This window comes from Harpia harpyja, chromosome 6 (assembly GCF_026419915.1).
Source record: "Harpia harpyja isolate bHarHar1 chromosome 6, bHarHar1 primary haplotype, whole genome shotgun sequence".
Taxonomy (NCBI): Eukaryota; Metazoa; Chordata; class Aves; order Accipitriformes; family Accipitridae; genus Harpia; species Harpia harpyja.
This window is the reverse complement of record NC_068945.1, coordinates 10,480,378-10,497,251: the sequence shown is the minus strand read 5'-3', so window position 1 is coordinate 10,497,251 and position 16,874 is coordinate 10,480,378. Positions and strand designations below refer to the sequence as shown.

The window sequence follows — 16,874 nt, the reverse complement described above, 5'->3', positions numbered from 1 at the left end:
AGTACAACCTAGAGTGTAGATTTTGCAATCAGGGGAGAGAGTGGGTGCTGTTCTAACAAAAGCATCTAATTAAAAGTTCTTCCGTTCGCTTTTGTAACAGTTGCTTTGCCTATGTGTTTCCCTGTATTTTTATGAATGCACATTCATAAATTTAATTTTAAACCCTCTGATTCTCAGACATTTCGTAATGTGGATGCTTTGCTTTTTACTAATGCTCTTTATCTGTCTACAGTAGAAACAGATACTCAGTGGCTTATGCAGCTCAGAAGCCGTGGCTGCTGAATGCAACCGTGGAGGAGAACATTATCTTTGGGAGCCCATTTAATAAACAGAGGTAAATATCAAACCCCTTGCAAAAACATCCGGCAGCTTCTCCTTCTGGAGGAAGTTTGTAGATTCTGAAAAATATCAATGCACATTAACCCTGGGGTGGATTTAGCTAACCTGTCTTTAGCCATGTCAGAGGAAGGTTTCTGTTTTAAATTAGTCTTTCAAGGCTCCCCCTCTAACCAGAGTGCATGTCCAAGATGTTTGTAAGAAATCACACAGCGGCAGTGGCTCTCCATGGAACACAGTGGAAGCCACATGTGTATTTTTCAAGCAGCTAAAGTTAGGTGAGATGAATCTCATCTTTGGAGACTACTGACATATTTTTGTTTTGTTTAGTGGAGCCTGAGGTTGCCAGAGGACTCTAGAAATAGGGATTGTAGGCGTGTTTCCACTGAGTTTAAGTGCTAATCCTGCTGTGATCAGGTTACTGGAGCAGCCATTTCACAAAAACACTGCATGTACGAAAATGGGGTGCTTCAAGGAAATAACCTTAATTCTTCCTTTAGAAATACAGGAGAAGGCAGTGTGAAAGCTGAGGTGCACAGCTTCTGTTATGTCTATGCAGCACTTGCTTCTTGTGTCCTTCTAAAAGGCCAGATAACAAATGCAGTGGAAAAAGTGACTTAAGGAAAACAAATTACTGATGTTTTCAAAGGCAACACTCTCTTCGTTTTAAGTTATTAAAAATATATCCCATGCCACTTAGTGTGTGCTTTGTTAAGATGTATGACTCCATTCCCACTTAATAAAACTTAGCATTGGCCGAATATCTCAAAATCCAGACAAGCACCTAAAATTTCAGGGACCAGATTCTTCAGCTACTGCATCCATCAGCCTAACTTCACTCATACCAAAGGAGCAAGGCTGTATTACACCACTCAAGTAGTCTGATCCCAGCTGCTTATTAGCAGATTATCTGCAATACCCCACAGACCTAGAAATCTCACAGGAAATTTCAAGTTTTTGCAAGTAGTTTCCTGGTTCTGGCAAGATCAGAAGTACTGTAAGGATCCTTTGTCCTGTAATATCACACTGAAGTAAATGAAGAGGCACTTAAAGGGGGAAGAATAATAGCTCATTGGAAAATGGCTTCAAATACTCCAGAGTCCAGCAAAACAGCTCCTTGATAGGGAGGAAGGTACTCAATAATTTATGTAACTGAATCTTTAAAAAGTAGGCTTGCCAATAAAGATTTCTAATAAATATGTCATTTTTTACAATGCTTAGTTTACAATGCTCCATGATTAGTTGCTGAATAATCATCTTGCCCTACTTTTTTTTGCAATTATCCAACTATCACAGAGCCATAATAACTTAGCAGTGAATTCGAGCTGGAGGTTTTTGTGTTAGCAAAGTAAGTAGCTGGTTAAATAATTGCAATGACCATATTGTTTGTACAGGTACAAAGCTGTTACAGATGCATGCTCTCTGCAGCCTGACATTGACTTACTACCGTTTGGTGATCAGACGGAAATTGGAGAAAGGGTAAATAATATGAGTGCTTTTCTGTCTGCTTAGCCTATGTATTAAGAAGGTGCTCTCTGACATCACTCAGACAGATCTAGTCTGTATTGGGCTGCCAGCCTGGTAAATAATTGTAATTCACCAGGACTACTGCAAAAAAAGTTGAAAACTTTTTTCCTTCTTCAGCTGTTTCTCAAATGGGATTTTTTGATCAGCCTTCGATATTTTGCTTGCAGAATTTGATGCTAGTATTGCTTGCATTTTTCAATCTAAGAAGACTACTGTGCTTAGAGAAGCTCTTCATAATTTACACTTACCCATGATTAGTTGCTGAATAATAATTTTTCTTCTTATATTGTATGAGGATTATGCTTGTTTATCAATAAGATTAGCATTTTAATGAAGTTTTTTATTTTTATTTGAACTCTGTATAAATGTAAAATATCACATTTCCAAAGTCCTATCATAATGTTTATTCAAAGATGCATATTTCTGATCCATTATACTCATTAGGGGATTAATTTAAGTGGCGGCCAACGACAGAGAATCTGTGTAGCTCGAGCACTCTATCAGAACACCAACATTGTCTTCTTGGTAAGATTTTTCTTTTTCGCATGCAGTATGGAAAGTTAGTAATAAAACTGTCATTCCTTCCATTTAGCTTTAGAAAAATTTATGTTAGATTTAGATAATTATAGGACTTGTATTCAACTCCAAATCCAAATTATAGAGCTAGGAAATAAACATCCACCAGAGGCAGCATCAAAACATACTGGGAGACTGATGAAGGTGAGATTTCTTACCAAGATTAACACTGGAAGAATATAACAGATTGTCTAAATTCTGCTCGCTCTCAGTGATGACCTACTATCAACGTAATTCCACTGAAATCAGCAGGACTTCTGATAAGGAAAAGCACCATAATGCAATTACTTGTGAGCAATGAACAGACTGAGGGTTCAGCACTCTCCTGCAGAGTGCTGTGGATTTGGACAAACTTTCCCTTCTCCGTCACTAAGTTCAAGGCATGTCAGGAATTTCAGGAGGCTACTGCTCATGAAGGGGCTGTTTGAGCCTCTTCAAAATTCACCAGGGACTTCTGTTCTTAGAGAAAAAGTGTTTTCTTATTAATATTCTTACCTGAATGTTGTCTTGTTGCTAGTCACACTCACTCAAAGTGAAGACCAAGCACATCTGCAGTTTAGTTTGGAGGAAATTAGAACAGTTCCTAACTCTAACTTTCTTGTGCCGGTTTCCCATCAAAATTAGGCCCAAGCTTGGCTCTGGATCCTGGCATTTTCAAATTTGGATGGGAAATTTCAGTTCTTGTGTTCCTGATCAGAATTAGTCCACACTGTCAGTGTGGCACCAGCACTGTACACATCTAGACACAAAAAATTAACTGACTCCATTACTGTGAACTGAAGAGCAATGGATTCTAGCTCACTGTTTCATAGTGCACCCCTCTGACTAGGTCTTAGAGAGGGTTGAAACGTTAGTAATGGCAGATGCTTTCTATTTTTAAAAAAGCTCTTGAGAGAAATAAAACTAATTTTTGTATCCTGTACCAATATTTTTTAATTTGATTTGATTGCAGGATGACCCATTCTCTGCGCTGGACATTCACTTAAGTGATCATTTAATGCAGGAAGGGATTTTGAAGTTTCTGCAAGAAGACAAGAGGACTCTTGTTCTGGTGACACATAAATTACAATACCTACCACATGCTGACTGGGTAAGAGAAGAGATAGCATGATGCAGATTTGCTAATGATGAACGTACACTTGAAGTCAGCACCATAATGCTTAAGGACATCACTGCTTTTCTCTGTAATAGAGTCCCTCCTCCTTAATTCCGTATGTCATGTGGCTAACTGCCAACTTAAGAATTCATTAATAAAATATTGAATAAAATGAACACGGAAATTTGCTTGATGGTAATTTCACCAATACTGAGACAAATTTTGTAGGATCCAGGTCAGTGATTATGGTATCTGTATCTATAGTCAGGCCTATTGGATGCTTTCTCCCCTAGATCATAGCAATGAAGGATGGAATGGTGCTTAGAGAAGGGACGCTAAAGGATATCCAAACCAAGGATATTGAGCTATATGAACACTGGAAAACTTTGATGAATCGCCAAGATCAAGAATTGGAAAAGGTAAATAGGAGCATTTTGGGCAAGGATGACCTTTCGGAAAAGAAATATTTTTCAGTTGATTTCTAAAAAACCCAAACCATGTCAGAAAGCAAATTTTAAACTAGGCATTAGGGAAAAAACATATGAAATGTAAGGAACTTTAAGGACTGGAGTAGATTGTCCAGGAAACGTGTGGTATGTCTGTCATGGGTGGTTTGTAAGGACACATGAGGCAAACATCCTTTTGAAATGTGGTGTACAACTGATCCTTTGCTAGGGCAAGGGGTGGACTAACAGACTTCCTAAAGCACCTCTTAGCCTTTTATTCTGTTATTGCCATGAGTATTTAGGATTCTCTAAAGACTATTTTTGAAGATTTTATCATTCCAGAAGAGAGGGAATGAAAGAATGGAAGAACGAGAGAGGGAAGGAAGTGGATGAAGCAGGATTTTCTGAAAGATAAATCCTAAAATAGTGTGCTTTTGCATTCTGTGAGCTAAATGATCCAAATAAAGTCTCTTTGAGGTTACTGTTGGGGCTACCACAGTGCCAGACAGCTAAGCTCTCAAATCAATAAACAAGTTTCCTTATTACAGGATATGGAAGCTGACCAGACTACTCTTGAGAGAAAAACCCTTAGAAGGGCCATGTACCCCAGAGAATCCAAATCACAACTGGAAGATGAAGATGAAGGTATGTTTTATCATTTCACTTTATTTACTCTATTACCATGTTTCATTGCCTTTCCACTTGAGTAGCTGGCAGTTCTTAGCAACGAAGTATGAAGATGTTGATGACACTTGGTAATAACAGTAGAAAGTCCAATACTTCGACCTGTTTACAGTATGACTTGTTTAAGGGATTCTCCATAGATTTCTCTAAACATTGTGCAGGGATAAGGGTGTACCAAAACAAGTTAATTTCTTTGCTAACTCATACTGTCTGGAGGTATTGAGGGGTGAGATAGAAGTAAAACAACAGTAGGAATTGTAATTAGAGCAAATTGAGGTAGCTCTGCCTAGTCATTGGCACAATAATGTTAGATCAGCTGTAGCCCTATCCCTCATGACATATCTGTGAATGGTCTGTTCTGGGCTTTTGAAGTATCACCATGGGATCAAACTCGTAGTTATTTTCAATTCCTTTTTGGATATGGAGTTAACCTGCTATTTTTCTAGCTTGGACTATTTATGGGAGAAGCTTTAGGCTTTGTTCTCAAGCTTAACTTCTTGTTCCCCCCAGGTCTTGATGCTTTTAGAGGTGCAGATTCAGATTCACATCACTTTTAAAGTGGGGCGGGGGGCAGAATGGTTGGATATTGACAGCTGGCAACAAGACCCATGAGGAACATACTTGGGATGCTAGACCAGGCCTACAGGGAGTAGTCAGCCCTGGCAAGCAGTAAGTTTGTGCCAGGGAAGAGAAGAGGTGAACTGCAGGCCTTACCTTAACTCAACAGGAGCACTAATTGCAGGGATTATCATGGCGATACTGGCTGGAATGATCACAGAATGCACACTGGCTATTAAAAGGCTCTTTATTGCTGCCTTATGTTTCATCTGGCAATGCTCATGACAGATTGTCATCTTAAGTCACATGTCTGTAAGTCCTGGATTGCTCCATTTTGAAGAAGTTCCCAATCACTGTACGATAGGCAGAGCTGGACCCCAAAGCCCTTGAGATAGAAATATTATGTTGGCTTCATACTTCTTTGGCAGAGCCGAGCAGAATACCTCTTAATATGTGCAGTCATCAGTATACTTTATCAGTTAAATTCTTGGAGGAGTTTAAATAGAGGTCATTCCCAAGCTCCTCCTTTTGGTCTGTGCAAGAAAGCCTTGCCAAAAACCTGTATCTTTTTTGTGGGGTAAAATAGAAAACATGGGGAAAAAAGACATGTCCATATAGTCCACAGAATGCCTGCAAAAAGCAGACATCATTCAGATCAAAAAACACATATCAGTAACTTCAGGACAGAAATTTAACCTGACATTGCATTCTAGGTCATCCACACTTGTGTGACCTAGGGAACGTACACAAAGTCTCTGTGTGTAGAGAATTGTAGAATTTCAACTTTCAAGAAATCACTTAGTAATTCATTTTTAATGTTCAAAATCAGAAATGAGTGGAAATGTAGTTAGTACAGGCTGTCAAGAGCAGGTTAACATTTCTCTTCCCCAAGTGTGCCTGCAAGGCTATGATATTTATATTCTTATTATCTGGAAAAAAATAATTTTTAGATGTCGTGTTTATGCACCTATGAAATATATATTTCCATAGCAGAAGTCTTCTACCAATTGTATTTCAGTATAATTTGAACAATTATGATTTTATCAGAGACAAAACTTTAGTACTCTTGAATGAAGGGAAAACTGAACTCTTTCATGCAACAGATGACAGAGCACCTGGATGGAAAGCTTTGGAGTGCTTTCTAGAATCTTCCATGTGACCCAAAGTGCTCTGCTGACTGTATAATAAAAGCAGCTGAACAGGTTGGGAAAGGCCTAGTCTCTAGTATAAATAGTCAGTACTGAAGACCTAATTTACAAAAAATATTGCATTAACAAAACTGTAACAAGTCAAAGACTGACAGTCTATAGAGTTGCTCAAAGAGCACAGGGGAAGTCTTATGAAAATATATCTGAAGTTTTTGCTGTTCTTAAATGACAAATTGAATTTTGCCATTAAAATTAAAATTCAAAACAAAATAAAAGTCAACCAAATCCAATAAAACCAGGTATAATTCTTAGTACTGAATCCAAGCTAACTTGATCAAATGTCTGAGTCACAGAGGAAGAAGAGGAAGAGGATGAAGATGATAATATGTCAACTGTCTTGAGGCTCAGGACAAAGATGCCGTGGAAAACCTGCTGGAGATATCTAACCTCTGGAGGATTTTTCTTGCTCTTTCTGATGATTTTCTCAAAGTTGTTGAAGCACTCAGTTATAGTGGCCATAGATTACTGGCTTGCTACATGGACATCCATGGACAATGCAAATGAAGTCAGGAACTTTGATGATAAGAGCACAAATAAGGTGGGCCATATCTTGGAGCTTGACAGGGAAAAAAGAAAAGAAAAAAATGTTCTAAAGTAATTATTTGCTGTTCGTCTAGAAGCCAGCTAGATTGGAAAGACACATAGATATAGTAAGATTGATTATTATATAGGATGGATGAATTGTTCATGCTGAAACATAAGACAATTCAAATTTTATCAATCTTTTCAAACATGCAAAACTGAAACAGAGGCATGTTTAAGGTTAGAAAAATGATTGACCTTTCAAAGGAAGGAATGTCATACTAAACTTTTCCATCTGGATTTTTTAACACCTAAGTCAATGACCCCATTTTCCTAAGTACTGGCTGTCCAGTAATGTCCTGCCAGAAAAAAAAAAAAAGTCTTCAAATGTACTACTTAAATACAATCTGCTTAAAGCTGTAAATTTGACTCATATACAAATATCTCACTGGAATCTACTTAGTAAACTTTCAGAAGACTTCAATGTGTTATACTCCTGGCAGATTAGGATTTGCTCTGGGAATTTTAGTGGTGCTTGAACTTAATAAGGTGGAACTTTCCAACATCTCTCAAATGCCTTAATTCTTGAGAAGTTCTACTTTGGTTGTCTGAGTTTCTTGGCTAACAATTTGCATACTTTTGCATTTGTCCAGTTAGTCTGTCTTCACAGTTCTAAGTACTATCACCTCAAGGTCTTGAAGGGTACTTATCAGTAGGTTGAGGGATCTTAGAACTGCCAGATCTTCTGAAACAAATGATGTGTTCTAATGGGAAGTTAATGAAATGCAGTTCCTCCACAGTTCTTCTATTTCCCAAAGATTCTATTAATATAATCATGTAATATATGTGATATGACATACTAGCTGATTGGTACCAGGTACATTGGGAACTTTCCAGCAGAAAAGAGAAATGGGTGTTTATTTCTAGGACTGATGTATTTGTCATTTTATTAGACATATCATGTAGCTGTCTTCAGCACCCTCTCTGGAGCAGGGATTGTCCTTTGCCTCATCACATCTCTGACTGTGGAGTGGATGGGCCTCACAGCAGCCAAGAACCTACACCATAATCTCCTCAACAAGATCATCCTTGGACCAATCAGGTACAGCAAAAATAACATTCCTCCTGAACAACTACACGGTCAAAACCTGTCCTCTTTGTAACTGGGAGGGTATTCCTGTGAAAAGCTCTTGTATTTGCCCTCAAGGCCTCAAAAAGTGAAAACAGGAGATGTAATCAGGGAAAAAAGTTCAATGTCAGAACATGTGAAATTCTGACCCTTTTTTTATCTGGCTGAAACGTGTCAGATAGCTAGCACCACCTTCCAGGCTGGCATGTCAGGGACGGCTTTGAGTGCAGTTCTAGCTCCAGGGCACTCAGCTCCAACTCTGAGCAATGGGCACGCTGTGAAACAACGTGGACACCAGGCTTCTTCCGATGGCCGGGGACAAGTTCTGTGCACGATAACCACAGTCTCTCACATGCAGCAGGTTGGCCAAAAGGGTCCCTGCATAACAAATACAGTTATCACAGTGCTTTCATGAAACAACTGAGTCCTGCTGCCCAGTACCACGCAGGAGGTTGAGCAGCAGCCAGGGACAGGCTGTGATCTTTGCAAGGGATCTTAAATCTTTAGGGAGCATGGACGAAAGAGCAGCAGGCAAGACGGTAGGTTTTTGGAAGAGGAGACTTAAAAGTTTTTTCAGGAGGAAATGCCAAGAAGTGCACTTAGATAGTCAGGATGCAGGCATTATGATCTGTTAGGTTATTCAAATTTACTGCTTGGTTTTAGAAAATGGCTGGACACAGCTCTGTGTTCTGTCTGACTGGGCTTTCTACCCAAAACTGGAATTCCTTTTCAGGTAACTTTTTGGTTTTAAATTGTTCAACAGGTTCTTCGATATGACTCCATTGGGGCTAATTCTAAATCGCTTCTCTGCTGATACAAATATCATTGATCAGGTAGGCATATCAATATATTCTGTTTTATTACATCTTGGCTTTAATTTTCACTTAGCTACTGGATAAGATGATGTATTAAAATATTCAGTAGGGAAAGGCATAGCAAAAACAGGCTCTGGGAATGATGATAGACAAACTCAAAATAGAAGGTACACACATTTGTAGTAATGAGGGCAGGTAACCATTAGAATAAACATGGTGGGAGATGGTGGCTCTTCATTTCTTCATATGCAGACTGGTTGCTTCTGTTGGAAGATCCGGATTAGCAAAACACCAGATTTGGAGCTCAAAACAGGAAATAGGGTAGAATATAATAACTTTAACTATATGGGAGAACACATGACAAATAGATGTTCCATCCTGGCTGTAGCACATGTGAATTTAGAGCATTCAGGAAGAGGAAGGGATGCTTTCACTATGGCTGTGAATTAAAATGTTTAGGTGAGCAATAATCCTGAATGTAAGGGTGATGGGAAGATGGAAGGAAAATTAAGAGGCTCTGAGAAAAAGCATGCTGTTTCTCTAAATATTTGGGATATCAAGAACAATTTTCTTTCTTGCCTGTTATATAAATGAGGTGGAAATGGCTCCTATTTCCCCATGATCTTTGAAACACTGGCCTTTCGAAAAAATGTACTGACTCATTTTTTAACCTCTGCACATTTGAGTAGTAGACCTGCAGAAACATAAAGGCTCCTGATACAAGGAGAATATCAATGAGTGTACAGTGGTATCATTCCACTTACCCTATGGTCCTCTATAGGAAAAGGCATATAGTGGTACTACCAGTGATTTTTGCCTTATGTATATTTTTTGTTTTGCCCTAGCACATTCCTCCTACGCTGGAGTCTCTTACTCGGTCCACCTTACTCTGCCTGTCAGCCATTGGAATGATCTCCTATGCCACTCCATGGTTCCTTGTTGCCCTCGTGCCTCTTGGGATAGCATTTTATTTCATCCAGAAATACTTCAGAGTTGCTTCCAAGTACGTATTAAAAAACTATCCTGAAAATGTCTTCTAAAAAAATTGTACATAAGAATTATGATGGAATGTGAGGTTATAGGAGCTAGTATAAGGAGGAAATGGCCATGGCGTCCTGCTTTCGATCCTGAGGTGTGAGTCTGAGACATACATTAGAGGATGTTTCCAGCTGACTGACTACAGATGGGGTATTTGGGGAAGTAACACTAGTTGCAGCACTTTTGTACACTGTTGGCTATAGAGTCAGATGAGCATGAAGTTTGTTAATCAACTGAGCCGGCTCGCATCTGGTCAAAGCTCCTCTTTGACCTTTTGAGGGTTAGTAGAGAATGGAAAATAACTTCCTGGATTAACGTCAGTCATAGCTTTTTCTTCATATTTCTTCATAGCAATTTCTTTCATATTGGGAAAAAACCTCCACAGTCATTTCCACTCTACTGCAACATTTCATATTCAGAATGGTTTGGCTGGTTATAAAGAGTACATTCTTTCAGCAAAAAGAGTGTCATGATTTCTTAGAGTCATGCTTCTAGTGCTAAATTCATTATATAATTTAGTAAAACATCTTAAGCAAGCCATTTGACACTTTTTTCTTAAATTCAATCAGTCATGATTCTTTTTTTAATCAGCCCGATTTCTGGCTGGATTTACTCCACTTTCTGATATTTAAAAATACCCATTAAGGTGCCTGCTGACCTGCAGGGAGGCCAAAACAACCTACCATCATTAGCAACTGTCACTTCTGGCCCTGTCTTTGCAGTAGGCACATGGTAAAGCATTAGCTGCTGTTTTGTAGCATCCGGTTAAGAGACACAGTGATTTTCAACTGAGCGTACCAGTACAGTTGGCCTCACAAATTATACTCTTATTTAGGTCGCCTGAGAAAGAATTGTGTTAGTTATTCCCCTTAAATCAATGGAGCAGGAGGTGCACAGAGCAACGTATCAATAATTTAGCTTCACTTTACCCTACTTCTCATCAGCTTTCCTCAGAATTTCCAAGATTTATTCATAAGAAAACTCTATAATCAGAATGCACAAACCAAAAATGTTTAATTCTGAAATAACTTGCTTAAATTCCCTGAGATTTTTCAGAAACCTTGTTCTTTCCCCACCAGGTTTCCAAACTAAAGCTGTACGTGGCCGTACACCAGGTCTCAAGGTGGATGAGGCATCAGGAGACCTGGTTTTCGTTCTTAAGTCCATTGTGGTCTTCTGAGTGTCACCCTGTCTTGCTACACATAGCAGTGCACATATTGTGTAAACTTCTTACCTAAAATACACAACAGTAGGCAAAGCTGATGTATTAGATCCCCCCAGGGAAATACTACAGTTTCTCTCTGTGTTTTATATATGAAAGTAAAGTCTCCATCCATCTCCAAATATGGTTTTCCCACATGCTGTACCCATAGCCATACCATGCAAGCTAGCGAGAGGTTGATCACCCCTGTAAGTCAGCGCACACACACTTGCACCCGTTGGCTCTGCAAGTCCATAACTTTAAATTAAACTCTTTTAACTGTGAGGCATTCAGGGCTGACTTTTGTTCTTTCAATCCACAACAGAAATTAATAAATCTAATTTATTTCTAGAAAAAATCGTCTTGGGATATGTAGGATGAAGGAATAGTTTCAGCCAGTATTATAACTTACTTGCATGCAGTACTTTCCAGGCTTCACTAATTTTTAGAAATGCAAATATTTGCAGTATTTCTTGCAGCACTTTGACTCTCTGTTGTATTTTCCATTACATGTCTCAAAAACTCCTGTGTATTTTCCATCATAAATTTGAAAGAGAGCATATTTATCATCAAAACATAAGCAGCGAATTCAGTCCTGTATACTGTAACATTCAGCATCATGGAGCACTTATTTCTCCTGGTCTATCTAATACACTGTGCAAACATAGTAGGATTTTAATAAAGAGTTTAAATATCTAATGATCTGGCCTCTCTTCTGTTTATACAACTGGCTGCTGTGCCAATGGCAGAGTGTTACAGAAAGATGTATTTGTGTCTGTGGTTTGGAAAATGTTCCTGTTTCAGGAGACTGGAATTTTTAGACTTAAATATCATCACTCCATGCAGGTGTTGAAAATACCATTGCTGAATAATTGAGGAAATTTCTCGTTCATATTATTTCTCTGTCAGTGCTGTCTCTATTTCAACCAGTGTGATAATGTTAACACCGCAAATAGAAGGTCTGCTATATTTTACGTTCAGCATGTTGCAGGACTTAAAGATACTCAAAACAAGGCAAGGTTTATACGGAAAGGCACCCTTTTTGTTAGGCCAGCTGATAGAGTTGCAATAAAATAGATAAACTTGCAGATACACTAACTCTATTTTATACTTGATGTAAAAGCCACAAATAACATGCTATAAATTTTAAAATCAACTGTTCTGAATTTAAGTTAATTATATTAATTATATTAATAAATTAGAACATTTGAGAATAAAAGGTAATTAGCATCTGGCTAAAATGGACAGCGGGTTTTTATCCGGGAGAGATGTGATAATGTCGTTATCTCTGTGGGACAAAGAGAAGCTTAGCTGTGACCAAAAGCTAGATTGTGGAGGTGGCTGGGAGATGGTTCAAAGGCTCCTATGGCAAAAGAGAAATATGATATTCCCGTGTCAGTGTCTTTCTGTACTATAAAAACCACTATTTTGTGTGATCCTGAAAAGAATATGTGCAACATATAAAATGTCTATTCTTGTCTGTTATGCAGTGAAATTTCTACAGAGATGCTTACATTGTAATGGCTGTCTGCTGTTTTTTGTACTCCCAGGGACCTCCAGGAACTTGATGACAGCACCCAGCTACCTTTACTCTGTCACTTCTCTGAGACAGCTGAAGGCCTTACCACCATTAGAGCATTCAGGTCAGTAAAACAAATGATTAAAGGGAGGCTTGGGTTTTGGTCTGGCCCATGCGGCTTGCTTGGAGCATGCCTGAGGGCAAATTGTTGGATATGGTGGACTTTAATTAAGCCACCTCAAAAAAGGGAAGAGATTTTCTTTTCCTGTTGCTTTGCCATGCCTCTAAACACTCGTGCATATTTTCAGTAACACACTAATTTATCTGTACTGGTTTTCCGCTGAATTAAAGATGATACTTTTTTAGGATACGATATTTAAACTTTTAAGATGTTTAGTTTAACCATGCCTTACCTGGATGGCAGGGAGCTCTCCTTTACCGGGCAGGCACAGGCATCACTCCTTCAGACCCCCCTGCTATATCCTACAAGATATGCTATCCAAGTGCCCCGGAATCATTTCTGTATTTAACCCACTCCTCAGGCAGGGAAACATCATTATAGCACTTTCCAACCAAAAGTCAGTATGCAGCTTGAGAGACTTTCCAAGAAAACTACAGCAGAACAGAACTTAATATTGTAAAACCTAGCCTTGTCAATCAAAACTGAAAAATAAATTCCAGAAGATTCAGAGAATCTTTCCAACTTTCCATGCATATATTTTTTTCTCTACTTGCTACATGAAATATAGCCCAAATTCTCCTCATATATTCACTACATTATAGCTAGCATGACTCTGTCAAAAGTGCCAGCTTGATGGTGCCCCCCAGCAAGTGTAACTTGCATTCATTCTGTACAATGTAGAATTTCAAACCAGTGCAGATCTCACTGCAATGCTATCTGCACACCTATTTTAACAGCTTAAGACCGTTGCATCACTTCAAGCTAGCTTTAGGACCCAGGCTATTAGTACAGACTGCTGCAGTAAGGACTGTGGCAGGACAAGCAAAAAGGTTGCTGTGTTGAAGAGATGTGAGCCAGCGGTCAACAAATGTTTTAACAAGTTTTGTCAACCAGAATGATGTATTGAAACAATAAGTTATAATTAAGGCCTGATGCTGAGTGCTTCTTGAGAGGTTCAAAGTGGCCTTTCATCACGCTATCTATCTCCTCAGAAAGGCAAAGGAGCTTAGCACTTCTTGGGAGTTGTTCAACTCTTCTTTACCTTACAAAAAGGCAATGTGGGCTTGGACGACAGAGAGCAAAAGGCAGCCCTACGGAAGGACTAGGCATCATAACCATCACTTGAGCTTTCCAGGATCTCTGGTGCTAATCAAAGCCATTTCATTTCCCTGTCTATGCTCCACTGTCAACCAAACCTGAAGTCTCCAGTGTTTTTTGCCGGCAAGCTCATATATACTAATAGTCCTGTTAGTCATTCTCTGCAGTTTGAGTTCAGTATGTTCCAGGATAAAATAGAGCAGCTCCTCACATAACTTACCACAAAGTAGTACAGTTGGATCAGAAAGCAATTTCAGTGACCTTTGCTGTTTGTCATCTGACAGGATAAAAGTCTAAAACTGCCCAGAAGATGAGCTGGACATGGATGAAAAGATACAGATTGAGCATGTCAGATTTTCCATTAGGAAAACAGGAGTTTTGCTGCCAGAAAGGCAGACGAGCAGAATAGTCAGTGCATCTTTGCTCCTCCCCACGTCATTACTGTTGCCAGTTGTTGTTTTGCAGAAGTTGCTTGCCATGTTTACAAGCTGTGCAGAAGGAAATAAAGTATCAGTGGGAAAAGGCAAAAAAAAAAAAGAAAGAAGTTTCTGGCAGAACAGGGTTTACAGGTGCTTCACAGCAGGGCCCTGAGACTTTAAAATGGAAGAGCTTGCCATGATAAAACAGACGATAAGCTGCTGAATGAAGTTCAGCTAGTTTATTCAACTAGGGTATTTAACAGACAGTAGAATATGAAACAATGAAATGGTTTCCATCTGACTGCAGGTCACACCTAAAGTACTGCAAGGGACCACGAATTTAATACACTTACACCAACAGAGCTTTCCCCCTCCCCTCCCAAAGTGTACCTTGGCTCTTAGGCGCTCTGACATCCTTGCACTGGTTTTTAAATGTGATGGGCATTACACGGGGGAGAGAGAAACACGTGCCAGTGGAGGTAACACCGCTCATTTTGGTAATTCAGAAATGATCTATAGCTCTCCCTCACTGTAGTTTTCCAAGCTCCTTAGGCAATGTGTGACTGGCTGAGAAAACAGCTGAGCTGAGTAGCTGAAAAGTATTGAGCTACTGATCAATCTACAGTCTATTAGTTGAAACCTTAGAGGTGTCACTCCCGTTGAAGACTCCTGCAGCTGGCCAGGTAACTTCCGAAATCCGATTTTGAGCTGACAGGTGAGCCCTCTGCTCTCACTAGTGGCTTGTGAGGAAGAAACGAGGGGCCACAGCAGCACTCGCCTGTGAGAGGACTGGAGGGCAGCAGCAGGAAGGAAAACCTGTCCCTAGCACCCTGGCATTGCAGTCTCTTTGAGGGGACAGGCTCTGATCCAAAATCATCCAATATAATTGCTTGTTGAACAAATTCCTCCCCATTGTACATGTAGCTCTGCCTGGTTAAGGAGAGCCCTGGCAGCAGGTACGGGTCCTTAGGGAAGAGTTTTTAACCCAAAGTTTGGCAAAAGCAGAAGGGCAAAAAGTTTTGGTTTGGGGAGAGGGGAGGGAGAGAAGAGTTTAATGCTTCATCCTTTTGTGTATGAGTGTATAATGTGTTGTAATATAACAACTTTGCTCTTGGCAGGCACGAAGCCAGATTTAAACAACGTATGCTGGAACTAACGGACACGAACAACATTGCCTACTTATTTCTATCGGCTGCCAACAGATGGCTGGAGGTCAGGACGGTACGTTCAGTTTCATCCCAGCCATGGTTTTGAAACCTTGGAAGCAAACAGAGACTTTGCCTGATGCAGAGAAGATAATAACGAGAATTAATCTCGCGATGAGATTATACACACTGTTCCTTAAAATAGATTGGGATTGTTTATGTTAAACCCATTGGGTTTTTTCAGCTTTCTTGGCCGGGGGTAAGAAAATACAAGTCTCCCTCATCTTTTGCTGTTGTGATGTCTAGCGTCTGAAGAGAGTGCAAGAGCAAACATTTACATAACTTGAAATAAGGCTTTCTCTACTACTGTGCAGCATCTGCAGACCTGCTGCAGCAGGAACTGCTTTCAAAGCAGAGCATGGATTTTAGTAGTTTTGTGGACGGTGCCATCATTCTGCCAGGGCTGGTTTAGGCACCACTGAGCTTCCAGGTCCTGAGGTATCTCTCCAGCAACAGGTTTAATCCCACAGCTGTAATTTAAACCCCTCCTTTGCAGTGCCTTTACTACAGCTGTGAGGCCATACTGTTTGTGATTTTACCGCTCAGTATCACGAAAGATGGCAGAACTAGACTCCAACTGCAAGACAAATGACAGTAGGGCACGACACAGCCACTGCCAGTGAGACAGGCTCCTGGCTTTTATGAGGCCTCTTCAGGGACAGCACATGAGGAACTTTCCTGATCTGCAAGGCAAGAAGAGGCAAGCAAAGTCACCGTGATTTTCTTATTCATCTGACACTAAAAGAGCAATGAATAAACAGAGCAGTGACCTGATTCTGCTAGACACAAATAGTAACAGGCATGATTTATCCTCACATCAAAGGCTGTATCCTCACCTTCATCTCCTGGTATGCTGGTGGAGCAACAAAGTTGTGCTCCATTTCTTATGATGGCAAAGCTTTCCCTTGTGCATGAAGCCTTCAGCTTCATACGGCATCCAAGATCAAGCCGAACTTGCTTCCAAATCAAAGACAGATAAATAACAGAGCAACAGCCAATCCTGGAATAAGCTGTGGCAATGCCTGTTAATGTCTCACAGCCTTAGACTTGCTTACATGAGGAATGAATTTGATCCAAGAATATGCGTCACATCATCATAGCATTAGAAATAATGTGGTCTTGCCAAGGAATAGTTCATTTAGCTCTGCCTAATGGCACAGTGGTACTAAGGTCACTCAAAAGTTTGTAGGATTTAATAGCAACCGTGAAGTCCTGTCCCAACTGCTGGCGGAGACTCGAGACCATTGTGCTTCTGCTTCCCTGTAGATGTTAAGTTCGAGTCTGTCATCTGTTCATCAACACTTTTTACTGACAGA

At 39.8% G+C, this 16,874-nt stretch overlaps 1 protein-coding gene and 1 long non-coding RNA gene across 10 annotated transcripts in view; one reads left to right on the top strand and one right to left on the bottom strand.

Moving 5' to 3' along the window:
* ABCC9 (ATP binding cassette subfamily C member 9) overlaps positions 1 to 16,874 on the top strand; it is a 77,085-nt gene that overhangs the window by 45,685 nt on the left and 14,526 nt on the right. For 7 of the 9 annotated variants that reach the window (XM_052788776.1, XM_052788782.1, XM_052788779.1 and 4 more), the window contains 12 exons: positions 233 to 334; positions 1,731 to 1,815; positions 2,308 to 2,388; positions 3,392 to 3,529; positions 3,829 to 3,954; positions 4,530 to 4,626; positions 6,725 to 6,969; positions 7,907 to 8,055; positions 8,846 to 8,915; positions 9,743 to 9,900; positions 12,687 to 12,779; positions 15,472 to 15,574. In XM_052788776.1, coding sequence (XP_052644736.1) covers positions 233 to 334; positions 1,731 to 1,815; positions 2,308 to 2,388; positions 3,392 to 3,529; positions 3,829 to 3,954; positions 4,530 to 4,626; positions 6,725 to 6,969; positions 7,907 to 8,055; positions 8,846 to 8,915; positions 9,743 to 9,900; positions 12,687 to 12,779; positions 15,472 to 15,574 — 1,447 coding nt within the window. The remainder of the gene's footprint in view (positions 1 to 232; positions 335 to 1,730; positions 1,816 to 2,307; positions 2,389 to 3,391; positions 3,530 to 3,828; positions 3,955 to 4,529; positions 4,627 to 6,724; positions 6,970 to 7,906; positions 8,056 to 8,845; positions 8,916 to 9,742; positions 9,901 to 12,686; positions 12,780 to 15,471; positions 15,575 to 16,874) is intronic. The other 2 variants (XM_052788781.1, XM_052788778.1) reach the window with 1 other exon arrangement.
* Positions 14,578 to 16,599, bottom strand: LOC128142632 (uncharacterized). Its single transcript, XR_008235462.1, has 2 exons — positions 16,395 to 16,599; positions 14,578 to 16,241 (listed from the first exon to the last, which is right to left on the bottom strand). It is a non-coding gene; the product is annotated as an uncharacterized LOC128142632 (long non-coding RNA).